Source organism: Mobula hypostoma, chromosome 17 (assembly GCF_963921235.1).
Source record: "Mobula hypostoma chromosome 17, sMobHyp1.1, whole genome shotgun sequence".
Classification (NCBI taxonomy): Eukaryota; Metazoa; Chordata; class Chondrichthyes; order Myliobatiformes; family Myliobatidae; genus Mobula; species Mobula hypostoma.
Window position 1 is genome coordinate 69086231 of NC_086113.1, and position 15803 is coordinate 69102033.

At 41.6% G+C, this 15803-nt stretch overlaps 1 protein-coding gene across 2 annotated transcripts in view; it reads right to left on the reverse strand.

The window, feature by feature from the left end:
* Nucleotides 1-2473: 2473 nt before the first annotated feature.
* The window catches only part of ctnnb1 (catenin (cadherin-associated protein), beta 1), a 41364-nt gene continuing 28034 nt past the window's right edge, over nucleotides 2474-15803 (reverse strand). The window contains exons 4-16 of one of the 2 annotated variants that reach the window (XM_063070095.1): nucleotides 15502-15755; nucleotides 14200-14438; nucleotides 13686-13887; nucleotides 13465-13609; nucleotides 13278-13381; nucleotides 12627-12965; nucleotides 11204-11362; nucleotides 11001-11120; nucleotides 8870-9020; nucleotides 5236-5357; nucleotides 4977-5037; nucleotides 3444-3670; nucleotides 2474-3315 (exon numbers count right to left, since the gene is read on the reverse strand). In XM_063070095.1, coding sequence (XP_062926165.1) covers nucleotides 3462-3670; nucleotides 4977-5037; nucleotides 5236-5357; nucleotides 8870-9020; nucleotides 11001-11120; nucleotides 11204-11362; nucleotides 12627-12965; nucleotides 13278-13381; nucleotides 13465-13609; nucleotides 13686-13887; nucleotides 14200-14438; nucleotides 15502-15755 — 2105 coding nt within the window. In that variant the 3' untranslated portion in view covers nucleotides 2474-3315; nucleotides 3444-3461. Of the gene's footprint in view, nucleotides 3671-4976; nucleotides 5038-5235; nucleotides 5358-8869; nucleotides 9021-11000; nucleotides 11121-11203; nucleotides 11363-12626; nucleotides 12966-13277; nucleotides 13382-13464; nucleotides 13610-13685; nucleotides 13888-14199; nucleotides 14439-15501; nucleotides 15756-15803 lie in introns of both variants that reach the window. The other variant, XM_063070094.1, reaches the window with a different exon arrangement.

A 15803-nucleotide genomic window follows, 5' to 3' on the forward strand; every position in this document is an offset into this window, starting at 1 on the left:
TTGCTTCCTAAACCTGAAGTCATCTTTTTCATCCTCTTGACAAGATGTTCCACATCTGTCCACTACAGTTCTTTCACCCTACCTTCCTTTCTCTGCCTCAGTGGAACCAATATTTCCAGAGCCCCATGCAAATGCCCCTTAAAGAATGTCGGCTTTTCTGTTGGGCAGCTTCCTAAATATGTCTGTTCCCAATTTGCCCTCCCAAGTTCCCGTCTAATAGCTTCACAATTCTCCCTCCCCCAATTAAACCACAACACAGGCGCAGAATTTGGCCCATCAAGTTATTCCATGACTGATTTACTATCCCTCAACCCCATTCTCCTGCCTTTCCTCCATGTCCTTTTACACCCTTCCTAATCTATCTGTAGCGATGAATTCCACAGATTTTAAAGAAATTCCACCTCATGTTTGTTTTAAAGGAACATCCTATTCTGAGCTGTGCTCTCTGGTCCTAGGCTCCCCCAGTGTAGGAAACATCCTCTCCACATCCACTGACTAGGCTTTTCAATATTAAGTGAGATTCCCACTCCACCCACATAGTTCAGTACAGCAAATGCTCTGCTCATGACCACAAGAAACTGCAGATGGGAACACAGCTCAGTGCATCATGGAAACATAGAAAACCTACAGCACAATACAGGCCCTTCAGCTCACAATGCTGTGCCATACATGTACTTATTTTAGAAGTTACCTCAGGTTACCCATAGCCCAAATAACAGGAATTCTGCAGATGCTGGAAATTCAAGCAACACATATCAAAGTTGCTGCTGCATTCACCAGCAACTTTGATGTGTGTTACCCACAGCCCTCTATTTTTCTAAGCTCCATGTACCTATCCAGGAGTCTCCTAAAAGACCCTATCGTATCCACCTCCACCACAGTCGCCAGCAGCCCATTCCACGCATTCACCAGACTGCATAAAAAATCTTACCCCAGACTTCTCCTCTGTACTTACCTCCAAGCACCTTAAAACTCTGCCCCCTCATCCTACACTATCAGGTGACCTCCCATCCTCTGTCGCTCCAAGGAGAAAAGGCCAAATTCACTCATCCTATTCTCATAGGGCATGCTCCCCAATTCAGGCAACATCCTTGTAAATCTCCCCTGCACTCTTTCTAGTTTCCACATCCTTCCTGTAATGAGGTGACCAGAACTGAGCATAGTACTCCATTTGGGGTCTGACCAGGGTTCTAAATAGCTGTAACATTACTTTTGGGCTCTTGAACTCACTCCCACGGTTGAAGGCCAATACACCGTATGCCTTCCTAACCACACAGACAACCTGTGCAGCAGCTTTGAGTGTCCTATGGACACAGATCCCAAGATCCCTCTGATCTTCCACACAGCCAAGAGTTTTACTGTTAATACTTTATTCTACCATATTTGACCCACCAAAATGAACCACCTCATACTTGGTTGAAGTCCATCTGCCACTTCTCAGCCCAGTTTTTACATCTTATCAATGTCCCGCTGTAATCTCCGACAGCCTTCCACACTATCCACAACACCCTCAACCATTGTGTCATCAGCAAATTTACTAACTCATCCCTCCACTTCCTCATCCAGGTCATTTATAAAAATCACAGCGATACCAGAGGGACACCACTGGCCACCAGCCTCCATACAGAATATGACCCATCTACAACCACTCTTTGCCTTCTGTCGGCAAGCCAGTTCTGGATCCACAAAGCAAGGTCTCTTGGATCCCATGCCTCCTTACTTTCTCAATAAGCCTTGCATGGGGTACCTATCAAATGCCTTGCTGAAATCCATATACACTACATCTACTGCTCTACCTTCAATGTGTTTAGTCACATCCTCAAAAAATTCAATCATGGAAACCAGCTTCCGCTCCATGGACTGCCTCAGTAAAGCAGCCACCCTAATCAAAGACCCACCCATCCTGAAGCAAAGTTTTTATGGATATTAAAGGTAGAAGTTGATAGATTCTTGATTGGTCAGGACAATAAGGGATTTGGGAGAGGAAATGGATCAGCCATGATGAAATGGCAGAGCAGACTCAATAGGCCAAATGGCCTAATTCTGCCTCTATATCTTATCATAACACTATTCTGCATTGTTATTATTTTCCCTTGTAGTACCTCAATACCTTGTTGTAATGAAACGATTTGCATAGCATGTAAAAGTTTTTCCACTGTACACGCGGTGGTAATAAAACAATTTACTTGCAACAAACTGTTGCAAATGTCAAAGATATCTCATGTTCCAGGTTTAAAAGTTGGACGCAAATAACTCCCACAGGAAAGAATACCGCTGGAAGAACTTAAGCTATGCAGCACCTAGAGGTAAAGGGATGGTGAATATTTGACTCAAATGCCTGTATTGGAACTGCTGGTAGCATTTGAAGTGAAGAGAAGATGAATTTTAGTTTTATACATATTGAGGAACAGTTGTCAATGTCAAAGATGACGAATGTACTGTGTACAAATAAACACCCTGAAGACAGACAACAGCAAATTCCAACCATTTTTATTTTATCAACTTATACATAAAATTATGTAAGAGACAAAGTTCCTTAAACTGCATATAAACTTAATATTGGTGCTCTAGTAATTAAGCCACTCACACAAAAATGAAATCAGTCCAGTTTAATTCTGTTTCTACAATCGCATTTTTCCATGAAGCATGTGTTGCAGAATACAATAACTCCGAAGGGGTGGGTGGAAGAGTGTCCTTTCATTAAACTATTACAACCATTGCCAAATGACAGTTCTACTTAAACCCTTCTGAAAATCCCTAGTATAAAGCAATATTGATCAAACACGCCATCTCACCTGCTCGTATTAAGAGTGGACTTTTATCTAATTTCACATTTTTATACAAAAAGCTACACAGTGTTACACTTCAGAGTACAATTAAATCTATTATGAATGAATTAGTGCTCTACACAATTACTTCAGATTTTAAAAATCAGAACGGCTATTGCAATGCCACTATAACTTAAGACTACAAGACTATGTTTAAAAAATATCATTTACTGGTCTACTCTACTTCAAAGCAAGCTACATCAGTACAATTACAGAGATTTAAAAAAATAATAAAAATAATTAACAGGCAAGGCTAGAGTTTTTAATGTTCCATCTTGAGCATTCTTTAAAAGTAGGCAGCCGTTTCCAAATCCATTTGCTTTGATACTCGACCACAAGGACCAGAACAAAAAGTTTACTTTGACTGTTCCCATAGGAAACTGAGCTTTTCGTTAGTGTCAGGCACTTTCTGAGATACTAGCCCACCCCTTGAGCCCTCAGCAATTCTACAGGCCAATCACAATGCAAGTTCATTCAGACAGTACAACTGCAGAAAGAAGAAAAGAAGTTATGTGACTACAAATAGAAAAAGTTGACAGATTTAAATGGAGTTGTAAGTTGCAAACCCAAATAGTAAAGGTGATATCTTCCCATACCTTTAAATGATTGCCATACCTATAATGCAGGTTATATTTACAAGTCTGTATCAAACCAGGCCAGCTGATTACTGTCACCAGGAGGAAGGCCATCCATCAAGTCCTGGGCATGTCCAAGGTCTGGGAGCCCATCGACTGGGTACTCAGCACCAGGATGGTGACCACTCATGTCATGTTCCATCATCGGGTCAATGCCCATGGTATCCTGTCCATAGCCGCCTGGGTGGTAAGAACGAAAACTAGGATCTACATTCATGAAAGGGTTTAAGAAAGTGGTTGGGGTAAGGTGGCAAACAAAAAAGGCAGAGAACAAATTAGACAATAAATACATCACATGGAGAAAACATTTCCCTACCTCCCAACACTTCCGCCAAGACAAGACCAAGGCTACATTCCCTGCTCACTTAGTCCATGGCTGAGCTGAGCAGCGTTTCCTCTTACTTCAGTGGCTGCATACACACATTGTTGCTAACACAGCACCAGTGGAGGATACAGAAAAGGAGGAGCATGGCTGATTAACAGTATTAGCGCTGGAGAATGGTGGCATGGGCAGGAACAGAGCCACAACAGCTGGGTGTATCCTACAGGTGACCAACAAATGCAAGAGAGCAAAGACGTAGGGAGATGCACAGAGAAGAGCAAAACTTAGCAGCGCCGTGAATTGTTTCTAAAGTGTACCCCAGCTAATCTGAGAGCAAAGGGCCATGAAGTTACTTTTCAGAATAAAGATAATAATGGCATTTCCACAGGGACTGTGTCCAGATTTTCAAAATACATATTAATGAATCAGACAATCGGGGAAAAAAAAACAATTTCTAAATTTGTAGAAACCAAACTTAATACTTGTGAACTTCAGAGGCTGGTGCTAAACTGGAGCAGGATAGTAACAGATGGGCAAGCATGGGGAGATGCACAGAAAAGGTTAGTATGGAGAAATGTGAGGTAGGGAAAATGAAAACGCATTATGAAGGGGATAGCTCTAAAAGGACAAGGTCTAATGTCTAAATTCACCCAACTTCAACACTGAATTACAAATCAGATAATTTCAAAAGTAAGCTTACAGTTCACCCGGGAACCAATGTGACGGAAAGCTATAGCAGTATGCTGTTTCATAGAAACATAGAAAACCTACAGCAGCACAATACAAGCCCCTTCGCCCACAAAGCTGTGCCCTACCTTAGAAATTACCTAGGGTTACCCATAGCCCTCTCTTTTTCTGAGTTCCATGTACCTGTCCAGGAGACTCTTAAAAGACAAGATCATATCCACCTCCACCACTGTCGCCAGCAGCCCATCACACGATCTCACCACTCTGCGTAAAAACTTACCCCTGACATCTCCTCTGTACCTACCTCCAAGCACCTTAAAACTGTGCCTTCTTGTGCTAGCCATTTCAGCCCTGGGAAAAAGCCTCTGACTATCCACACAATCAATGCCTCGCATCATCTTACACACCTATATATTCATTAGTTTGAATATCTTAATCATTTCTGTTTGCTCTTTTTGGAAGTCTATAGCTAAAACACTAACTCCTGGGATAAAGCAGACGTACCATCTGGGCGGTATCCAAGAGGCTCCCCCTGGCTTCCCATGTCAATTCCAAGATCTCCAGTCTGTTTGAACAAAGTTGTAAGAAACATTATATTTGCTATTGCAGATAACCTTCCAAACACTTGTCGATTTTCCCCTGAAGGAACAATGGGAAAATGTGAACCCGCACAATAATATTAAACCGTTGTTTTTAAAAATGCTAAGTTAGCATTCAAGAAGTGAGTGTGCAATCCAGGGCCAGTCAGCCCTGGTAACCTTACCTCATTCCAAGCCATGGGCTCAGTTCTAAACAGAGAGCTCGTAAGCTCAACTGACAGACGCTTCTTATAATCTTGTGGTTTGTCTTCAGACATACGGAACAGCACAGCTGCAGCATAGGTAGCTATGGAAAGAGAAGATGGGTCATACAAACCATTCCAATTTTATCTGCCATATTTAACACACACTGGTGTTCCAAAAAAAAACTTTATATCAAGAAAATTATTAAAGATATAAGAAACAGACAAAGATCAATTGGCTACCGGAGCTTGCATTATTGTTGACTTCATGAGTATCCACCTCAGCATTTCTTAAGAGCAATAACCATTATGCCTTGATTCATATATGGACCTGGCTTAAGTATACCAAGCTCTTTTGGATAAAAAACCAACAGCAGGGTGAAGAATTTCTCAAGAATCCACTGTGAATGACCAAACCATTTTAAGACATGCTTTGTGATACCACAGTTAGAGAAACATCCTCCTTATATGTATTTTGTCCAATCTATTAAGGGTCTTGCTCTTTCATTCTTGTAAACACCAAAGTAATCTATTTAAATTCTTTGCATCCAAGAATTAGGGACAAAGTGGACCCACTGACTGAATTTTTTCAAAACTTGCTGAGCTCCAGAAGGATAGGGGAAAGATTGGAGGACAGCCAATGTGACTCCCATATTTGAAAAGATAGAAGGCAGGGAACTGTAGGTTAGTGAGTATAACATCTATTGTTTGTCATATGCAAGAGACATTAACCAGAGGAAATAAACTGAGTACAATCAAACTTGGTCAACATGGCTTTATGAAAGGTTGGAAATTGATTGAGGGTAACCTGCAGATGTCATGCATATAATTAATAAATGGCATTTGATATAATGCCACATAAGAAGCTGATCCATAAATTAGGAGCAAAGGTACTGGTGAAAGTGGGTCAGCATGGACTGAAAACTGGCTGTCACAAAGTGAAGTAAAAAATAGGTTCCACTCAGATTGCTGGGATGTAACGAGTGTGCCCAAATGATTGGTTCTTGGCCCTCAATTGTTCACTATATCCATTAATGACCTGAAGGAGGAAATAAAATGCAAGGTTTTCAAAGTTGTCAATGATACAAAAATAGGTGAAAAAGTATACTGTGATAAGAACGTTGTGACTGGGCAAAAAACAACTCGCAAATAGAGATTAATGTGGGAAAATATGGTCATCCACTTCAGTTAGACAAAAAGGCAGATTACTGTTATGGAAAATAATGGCAAATGAGTGGTGAAGCTCAGACTTGAGTACATAAATCACAATACTAACGAGCAGGTCCAACTAGTAGTTCAAGGCAAACAGCCTTGAAACCAGAAGACACAAGAGCAGGATTTTGCCATTTGGCACAAAGAGTCTGCTCCGCCATTTAATCACGCCTGATCCTCCACCCCCCCCCAACCCCGCCCCACTCCCAGGCCTTCCCCCCTGTAACCTTTGATACCGTGTCCAATCAAAAACCTATTAAGCTCAGCCTTAAATACACCCAACAATCTGCCCTCCACAGCTGCCTGTGGTAACAAATTCCACAAATTCACCACCCCCTGGCTAGAGAAATCTGTGTTTCAAATGGACACCCCTCTATCCTGAAGCTGTGTCCTCTTGTCCTAGAATCTCCCACATGGGAAACATCCTTTCCACATCTACGCTCTCCAGCCCTTTCAACATTCGGAAGGTTTCAATGAGATCCTCCCCCCCCCCAAAATCCTTCTAAATTCCAGTGAGTACACACCCAGAGCCAAACGTTCCTCATATGATACGCCTTTCATTCCCAGAATCATCCTTGTGAAACCTCTCCAATACCAGCGCATCTTTTCTCAGAGGAGGAGCCCAACACTGTTTACAATACAGTCAGCCCTCCTTGTCCGCGAGGGACTGATTCTGAGACCCCCCCCCCACCCCACGGATACCAAGAAACGCGGATGCTCGTCCCTTATTTAACCTGTCTCAGTGCGGGTGGACTTTAGGACCCAGGGCAGCACAGGACCCGCCACCTTCAGTGTTTCTGTTCCGTCGACTTATAATACCTAATATATTGTAAATGTTATGTAAGTAGTTGTTATGCTGTATTGTTCAGGGAATAATGACAAGGAAAGAAGTCTGTATGTGTTCGGTACAGACACAATCATCGTAGCTCTTCTGGGAACGCCGATGCCAATTCTCCCGAGATCTTTTCAGTTCTTGAGGCTGTAGCACTTTACATAGCCAGCCAGCCATCCCTGGCACTAACACTTCCACGAATTTCAGCTTCTTTCTGCTTTATTGTACGAATGCTCGATTCATTCTTACCGACCTTGCGGCTCACTTTGGAATGTGACATGCCACTTTTCAAAAGATCTAATATTTCTAATAGCACTTCACACTCCCCCTTAGCCTAACTACAAGTTAACCTTTAGGCTGTTCTGCACAACGACTCCCAAGTCCCTTTGCATCACAGGTTTTTTGGATATCCTCCCCGTTTAGAAAATAGTCACACATTTCTACTACTGAAGTGCATGACCATGCATTTTCTAACATTGCAATTCATTTGCCACTTTCTTGCCCATTCTCAGCCACAATCATACTGAATGGTGGGGCAGGTGGTCTGTTTCTCCTGCTATTTTCTGGTGTACTTTTAAGCCATTAGCATCCCACAAATTGCAGGAGAATACAGAATCCAATATGCAAGTAACACACATAAAAGTTGCTGGTGAACGCAGCAGGCCAGGCAGCATCTCTAGGAAGAGGTACAGTCCACGTTTCAGGCCGAGACCCTTCGTCAGGACTAACTGAAAGAAGAGCGAGTAAGAGATTTGAAAGTGGGAGGGGGAGGGGAAGATTCAAAATGATAGGAGAAGACAGGAGGGGGATGGATGGAGCCAAGAGCTGGACAGTTGATTGGCAAAAGGGGTACGAGAGGATTATGGGAGGAGGCCTAGGGAGAAAGAAAAGGAGGAGGGGGGGAAGCCCAGAGGATGGGCAAGGGGCATAGTGAGAGGGACAGAGGGAGAAAAAGGAGAGAGAGAAAAAGAATCTCTCTTTCTCCCTGTCCCTCTCACTATACTCCTTGCCATTCCTCGGGGCTTTTCCCCCCCCCCCATCACCCTTTCCTTTCTCCATAGGCCTCCTTCCATAATCCTCTCATAACCCTTTTGCCAATCAACTGTCCCGTTCTTGGCTCCATCCATCCCCCTCCTGTCTTCTCCTATCATTTTGAATCTTCCCCCTCCCACTTTCAAATTTCTTACGAGCTCTTCTTTCAGTTAGTCCTGACGAAGGGTCTCGGCCCGAAACGTCGACTGTACCTCTTCCTGGAGATGCTGCCTGGCCTGCTGTGTTAACCAGCAACTTTTGTGTGTTGCTTGAAATTCCAGCATCTGCAGATTTCCTCGTGTTTGTGAATCCAATATGCAAGTCTAGTGTCATAAATTCCATTATGTCTATTATAGGATCATTAAAGATCACATTGCCACACTAAGGGCTTGGAGTTTGATGTGGCAAATTCACATTAATGGGAATCTTGGCTCATTTGGCAGAACAATCCAGTTCACCTTGTTATACTCATTAACAGGCAGCAATCAGTCAGGTCTTTTACAAACAGCCGTTTCCCAACAAACCGAAGACTGCACTCACCAACACCCTCATTTCTTGAGTGCAGTAGCTCTGTCAGCGGAGCGGTTGCTCCTTCAGCCTCAATGGCTTCAGCAGCTTCTTTATCCTGAGCTAGTTCGCACAGCACACCAGCAGCCACCCTCTGGATATTTTCGATTGGGGAGTACAGCAGCTGAAAGAAAACATTTTACCAAAAGGTTATTTCATTCATCGCCAAGATTAAAATATGAGTAGGCATTTTTGTAATTATCTAATCACCAAATGGATCAGCCAATGTTTGTAATTGACATCTAGACAAAAACACTGCACCCTGATGGGTCTGAGCAGGGTGATGTGAACAGGATGCTTTCTCGTGGGAGAAACAAGAGCCCACTGTAAGGCACCACTTCTAAAGTAGTTAAGAGAGAAGTCATTGTCTTCAAGATTACTGGGCCCTTTTATTGAGTATGATTCCCTGGAATTCTTTGTTAAAGAGTAGTGGAAGTAGAGGCTTTGAATACAAAGACAGAGGCAGATAGGAGTGGTAAATGGGAAGGTGGAGTTAGTTACAATCACATCACCCATTAACTGGCAGACTGGGCTTGAGGGGCTGAGCGGCTAACTGCTTTTAATTCATATGATCAGGTACAATTGCCCAGAGGTACAAGAGTGCAGTGTATGACTGTTGTAACATACACTTCAGACTGAGACACTTATTAAAATTGGTTGTGCAGATTTAAGATTTATCACATCACCGGGCATTAAACAATCTCTCAAATAAAATACCCCACTGGTACTCTGTTCAAGTTATCACTTAGCTGAAATCAGATGGATTTTCACACTGCTGTTAATGAGAGCCTGCTGCGTGCATGGATAACCACCTCTGCATACACCGCAGGAATCATGATAACATGCTCAGAAATCAACACTTTTTTTCAAATTTCACAGAAGACAGGTCATACATATAAAATTGTTTCCTGTAAGTTGGCTCATCACGAGGGGAAAAAAATTGGTTTACCTATTGCGAGTTGATACACAATTGCATGAAAACTAATATAAAATTGTGGAATTCTGAGTATATACCAACAGCCAGTGGTGTAAACGTGTTCATAACCTTAGATCAGATTGAGGCCCACATGACTAAGGATAAGTTGTCTCGTTTTTATTTAGATATATCTCTGTATTGTGATAAACGTAATAATGGAGAAGCTTCACTCATTCATATGTTTTGGACATGTCCGAATCTTGGAAAATATTGGAAAGAAGTATTTCAAACATTGTCGATGCTTTTTAAAGTAAATTTCAAGCCTAATTCTTTGACTGCTTTATTTGGTATTGTTGGAGGAAAGGATATTATTTTGGAGCCATCTGATTTGCACATCTTGGCTTTTATGTCTCTTATGGCCAGAAGAACGCTTTTGCTTGAATGGAAAGATGCGGCCCCTCCTATTCACACCCAATGGTTACGTGATTGGATGTCATGGAGAAGATTTGATGTTCAATCTTTGAATCTAATCAAGACTTCCGAACATTGTGGGGACCTTTTCTATATTATTTTCAAAACCTTTGATTTGCTGTTAAAGCACAGATGATGACTAACAATCTTTCTTTTTTTTAAAACTAATCAGCTTCGGTCTTAGTAGTGGGTTAGTTTTTTCTATACAATAAAATTATTATTTTTCAATGTTATGAACTAATTGACTTGTATGAATATAGGGTAAGGAGTCTATATGCGATTTAGTTTAATGTAATGATATATATGTATTTTTTCCTGAACTCTGTATTCTTAATATATAAATTAATAAAAAAAATTGGAAAGATCAGATTGAAACATGACCAATCACTGATGTCTGGACAAGCTTGGTGAATCAAATTTAATAAGACTGGTGGGACAAAATGTAGTCAATACATTTAACGAGGAAGACCAAAAGGTTCAGCACCCTATCCATGGGTTCCATTCCACTTCTGCACTTTGTTGACACCATCCACACAGTTTGGATTAGCACCAGGGAGTGCAATATAACTGTACACCTGCTTATTCTACAAAGCTTGCACAGTCTACACCTGAACCATGCTGGCCACCTGGTCCTGCCAGAGGATGCCACCACTCATCCACCAACCCAGTGACGAATTCAAACCTTACAGGAGCATATGATAAGGGAAAAAAAATTACCTGGACAAAGAGTGGAATGGTATTAAGTCCTCTAATAACAATCCTGTTGTGAACATCACGGGCAAGAATATGAAGGGCTCCAGTACAACCTTCCACAATTTCCTCCATTCGCACTCCCTCCTACCAAATCAAAATCAGAAATCGTAACCATAAACTCCTATGATTTGGAATATACTTTTAAGCATGTTCAAAGATACACTTACCACAAACTGCTGCTGTGTACCTCCCATCGATGTACGGCGCTGAGTATCCTGGTGTGCTCTCACTAACAGTTGAACCAACCTTGGAATAGCACCTTGCTCACGAAGTGGAGCATGGTTAGCTGGACACAATGCCAAGTTGCGGATCAGACCAACAGTAGCCTAATCAAGGCAGAAATCAGGAAGCCAGAATGTACATAACCATGGTTAAGTGAAGCTCCCAAATCTCTCAGCAACAATATAATGCTTCAAGCAATACAGTTTCAAATATCCCCACTGGGCATATTAAGTATAGCTGTATTCTCAGTTGCTAGCTGAATTTCATGCAGTAAATTTGTGGAAAGGATCGTAAAGCAAATGACATTATGGAATGACTCATGTCAAGTTTGATGCTTCGTGAAGTAAAGCTCACTTATACCACAACTGAAGAGGTAAAATCTCAAAGAATAAAATTAAGTGCAAGAATGAGAAATCTAGTCCTATCTGATGTCTTACTGGCTAAACATGGAAAACACGAGGTATCAAATTTACTGGCACCTAACACTTGTTGGGCCGTGTGTAGCTCAGTTTCTGAAGCCGAAGCTCAAACACCAGGAAAGTGCGAACTCAATTCCCAAGGGCAACTGCTGTACAGGCAGAGCAGATTCTGATAGAAACTCATGGTCAATATTTGTTCTTAGAGATCCTCATAGCCAATTCTTGTCCGTAGAGATGGAAGTATTCACAAGTACAGCCCAACCACAAAACCCCGATATTTGGAGAGATAAATCCTCTGACAGCAAGTCTTTGGTGAAACAGGAGACTTTCATGGTAATAAGCATGAAACTGATTCCACAAGTAGAAATCTTAAACCAAAAAATGGACAGAGGGCAGAGGCTGCAAAAGCAGTATATCCTATTTTTAAATTAGTACCTCAAAGGGTAGCAGTCATGCTCTATTGCAGAAATTTAAGGGGACAAGAAACTATTGTCATAAAGTGCAATAGCATGGAAAAGCAGCACTGTCAAGAGCTTCATATGCCCTCAAGGGTGAACAAAATTCTGCGAAACTACTTAATAGCAAATAGTCATCCCCAAGTCAGCAATATTTCTTTCAACATTACTGAAGCACCTGCTTTAGAGTCTAGCTACTCAATCTAAGCTCAACAAGATCTAACTAAACTTAGAATATTTGATACCCGACTCAAACTTGCTATATTCTCTGGTTCAGGTCAGTTTTTTTTCCATATCTAACTCTCTAATGTGATTTTCTTATTGCTGTCAGGATATGTGCATGTTGGCTAACACCTTTCCTATATTAAATCAGTGGCTATATTTCATTTCTTCATTGGAAAATCCTAAAGAAACACCTTATAAACACAAGCCTTATTTTCCAAAACATAGATGGTGCACATAGATGAATGAAAAATTCATCTGTAGGAAATTACCTTAATCAGAGGCCAGTGAGATGGAGGATGCAGAAGTTTAACTACTACAGGAAGCCCATAATGGAGTCGGACAGCATTTTGGGCCATCTCTGCATCTTGGTGCCTACTTGTTAAATGACGAAGGGCACAAATGGCAGGTTCAGTGATATCTTCTCGGTCACCAGCTCGAAGGACAGTGCGGACCAAAGCCTCAATACCTCCAACTTGACAAACCATCATCTTGTTCTTGTAGTTGTTACATGTCAGGTTGGAGAGAATACCTGCTGCACATGTCACAACATTGATATCATCTGATCCCAGGAGCTGAACAAGTGTCCCAAGAAGACCTTCCATTCCCTCCTAACAAAATAAATATTAAAAGATGCTTAAAAGTAATTCAACAGGAGCCCTTAAGATATCTGAATTACCAGAAATAATCAGAAAACACCAGATACTGTGACACGTTGGACTACCTATTCAACATTAATCCCTGGTTAAGTATGGCCAATACAACCAACTAAATGTCCACATTTTGAAATCTAACTCAATTGCACTGATATACAGATACTGATTTAGAAAACAATCAATGTTCAGGTTTAAGAATTATTCTTATGAAAGCTATGAAACCCAAGCTTCCCTTTCACACTTAAATCAAAATTAATTCATTGGTACCTGCTTAGTAGCAGCATCTGACAGATTTCTCAAGGTCCAAAGGCAATTCTGAACAAGTCGCTGACTTGGGTCTGTAAGGTGCAATCCAAGGGCCTGCATTCCACCTAGAAAGGAGTGCAAAACAATGTAAATGTTATCGACCTGCCTGAAATCACAGGAATAACAGCAGAGCAGCTGAGGCACTCACCAGCTTCCACTATTGCTGGCTTATTGCTGGAGCAGACAGACAGCACCTTGAGTACACGGCTGGTGGTCCACAACAATTTCTCATAGGTGTAGGTTCTCATGATGTTGACAAGTGCCTGGGGCCCTCCACTTGCCAGAATGATCAACTACAGAACAAATAAGGCCTTTAGTGTAAATGTGCTAAGACATGGCTGCTTTCTGCTTTATTATTAAAGCACTTACTTTGCTTTCTTGGTTGCCATATGCCAAAATCTGAAGGCAATCTGTCGTGATGGCCAGAAATTTGACATTGGTCTTATTTAGCAAGGCAACCATTTTCTGCAACCCGCCAGCCAAACGCACTGCCATCTTGGCTCCTTCCTGGTGCAGCAGAAGATTGTGAAGGGTCGTTATAGCGTAGAACAGAACAGAATCCACTGGAGATCTACAAAATTAATCCAAGTTTATCTGTTAATGCTACAATATTTAAGTGAGAACTTGGATTCAATAGCCCACCCAAGTTTTTGAGAAGTCTACATTCCCCCCCCCAGTGAACATTCACTGAAGCTGTAAAGTGATACAAAGTGTCCATTTTCTGCCTTATGTGTGGCATAAGGAGCAAACTAGAAAAGGCCTACGCTGACATGGATGGCAGAGTTACAAAAATGATGCATTATAAGATATACTTATCATCCACAAGAAACAGCAAATACAGTTCTATAGTTTTGGTTTAAACTAGTTTTAAACTAATACCCACCCCAGCATTTTCACCAGAGCAGGGATGCCTCCAGATTTGAAGATGGCCAGTAAGCCTTCACGATGATGTGACAGATTATGTAATGTTCCAGCTGTGCAGCGTGCAGTTTCTACATCATTAGTGTTCTGCATGGTACGGACAATAGCAGATACCATCTGAGGGGACCGCATAATGGCATGGCGAGAGGCTTCTTTCTTTGACAGCTGATGGACCATCACAGCAGCTTTATTTACCACAACCTGGAGAAATACAAATTAAAAAGATATTTGCATATAGTAGATGTAGACTTCAAATTTCAATTACAATTAAATTAGAAGTTTATGGATCAGTAGCAACTTTAGACTGCGAAAAATGAGGAAAGTGCAAGACACATATATTCCAAATAAGAAATTTTCGAATATAAGGAGGACACTACCGTGGCAGACAACTGAAGTCAGAGCCAAAATAAAAGCAAGAGAGAGGGCATACAAGGAAGCCAAAGCCAGTGGGAAGATAGACGATTGGGAAGATTATAAGAATTTGCACAAGTAAAATAAGGTGGTCATTGGGAAGGAAAAGATGAATTATGAAAGGAAGCTGGCAACTAATATCAAAGATGATACTAAAAGCTTCAAATATATAAAAGGTAAAAGAGTTGAGGGTAGATATAGGACCAACAGAAAATGACCACTGGAGATACTGTAATGAGAGATGCAGAGATGGCAGAGGAACTGAATGCATATTTTGCATCAGTCTTCACAGTGGAAGACATCTGCAGTATACCAGACATTCAAGAACGTCAGGGAAGTGAAGTATGTGCAGTGAAAATTATGACTGAGAAGGTACTCAGGAAGCTTAATGGTCTGAGGGCAGATAAATCACCTGGGCCTGATGGAATGCATCCTCGGGTTCTAGAGGAAGAAGCTGCAGAGACTGCGGAGGTATTAACAATGATCTTACAAGAATCGATAGATGCTGGCATTGTACCAGAAGACTGGAAAATTGCAAATGTTACTCAGCTATTTAAGAAGGGTGGGAGGCAGCAGAAAGGAAACTGTAGACCCGTTAGCCTGACATCAGTGGTTGGGAAGTTGTTGGAATCAACTGTTAGGGACCCCTGGAGTTCAAAGTTTTTTCTGTATGGTGTCTTTTCTAGGTCATCCCTGGGTAAATTAATCATTGTAAATTGTCCTGTGATTAGGATAGGGTTAACTGGGTTTGTTGGGGGCTGCTGGGGTGGCATGACCCTCGAAGAGCTGGGAGACCTACTCCGTGTTGTATAATTAAATAAAATAAATAAATAGGTTATAAAGGTTCCTTTACCTGGTCCTCATCATTGAGCAGTTTTGTCAGCTCAGGTATAGCTCGTGTAGCCAGTTCTGCATCATCCTGATAGTTAATTAGGTTAACAACAGCATGCTTCAGCATCTGTGAAGGTTCAGCTAAGCGTTGCACATTGGTTGGGTGTGCTGCATCAAACTGTGTGGATGGGATCTGCATGCCTTCATCTAGTGTTTCAGGGAACATGGCAGCACGAACCCGCTGGGCTCTTGTCATAGCATACTGTCCATCAATATCTAAGTCACAAGAGAACATAATAACAATTGGGAAGGAAAAAAATCAAA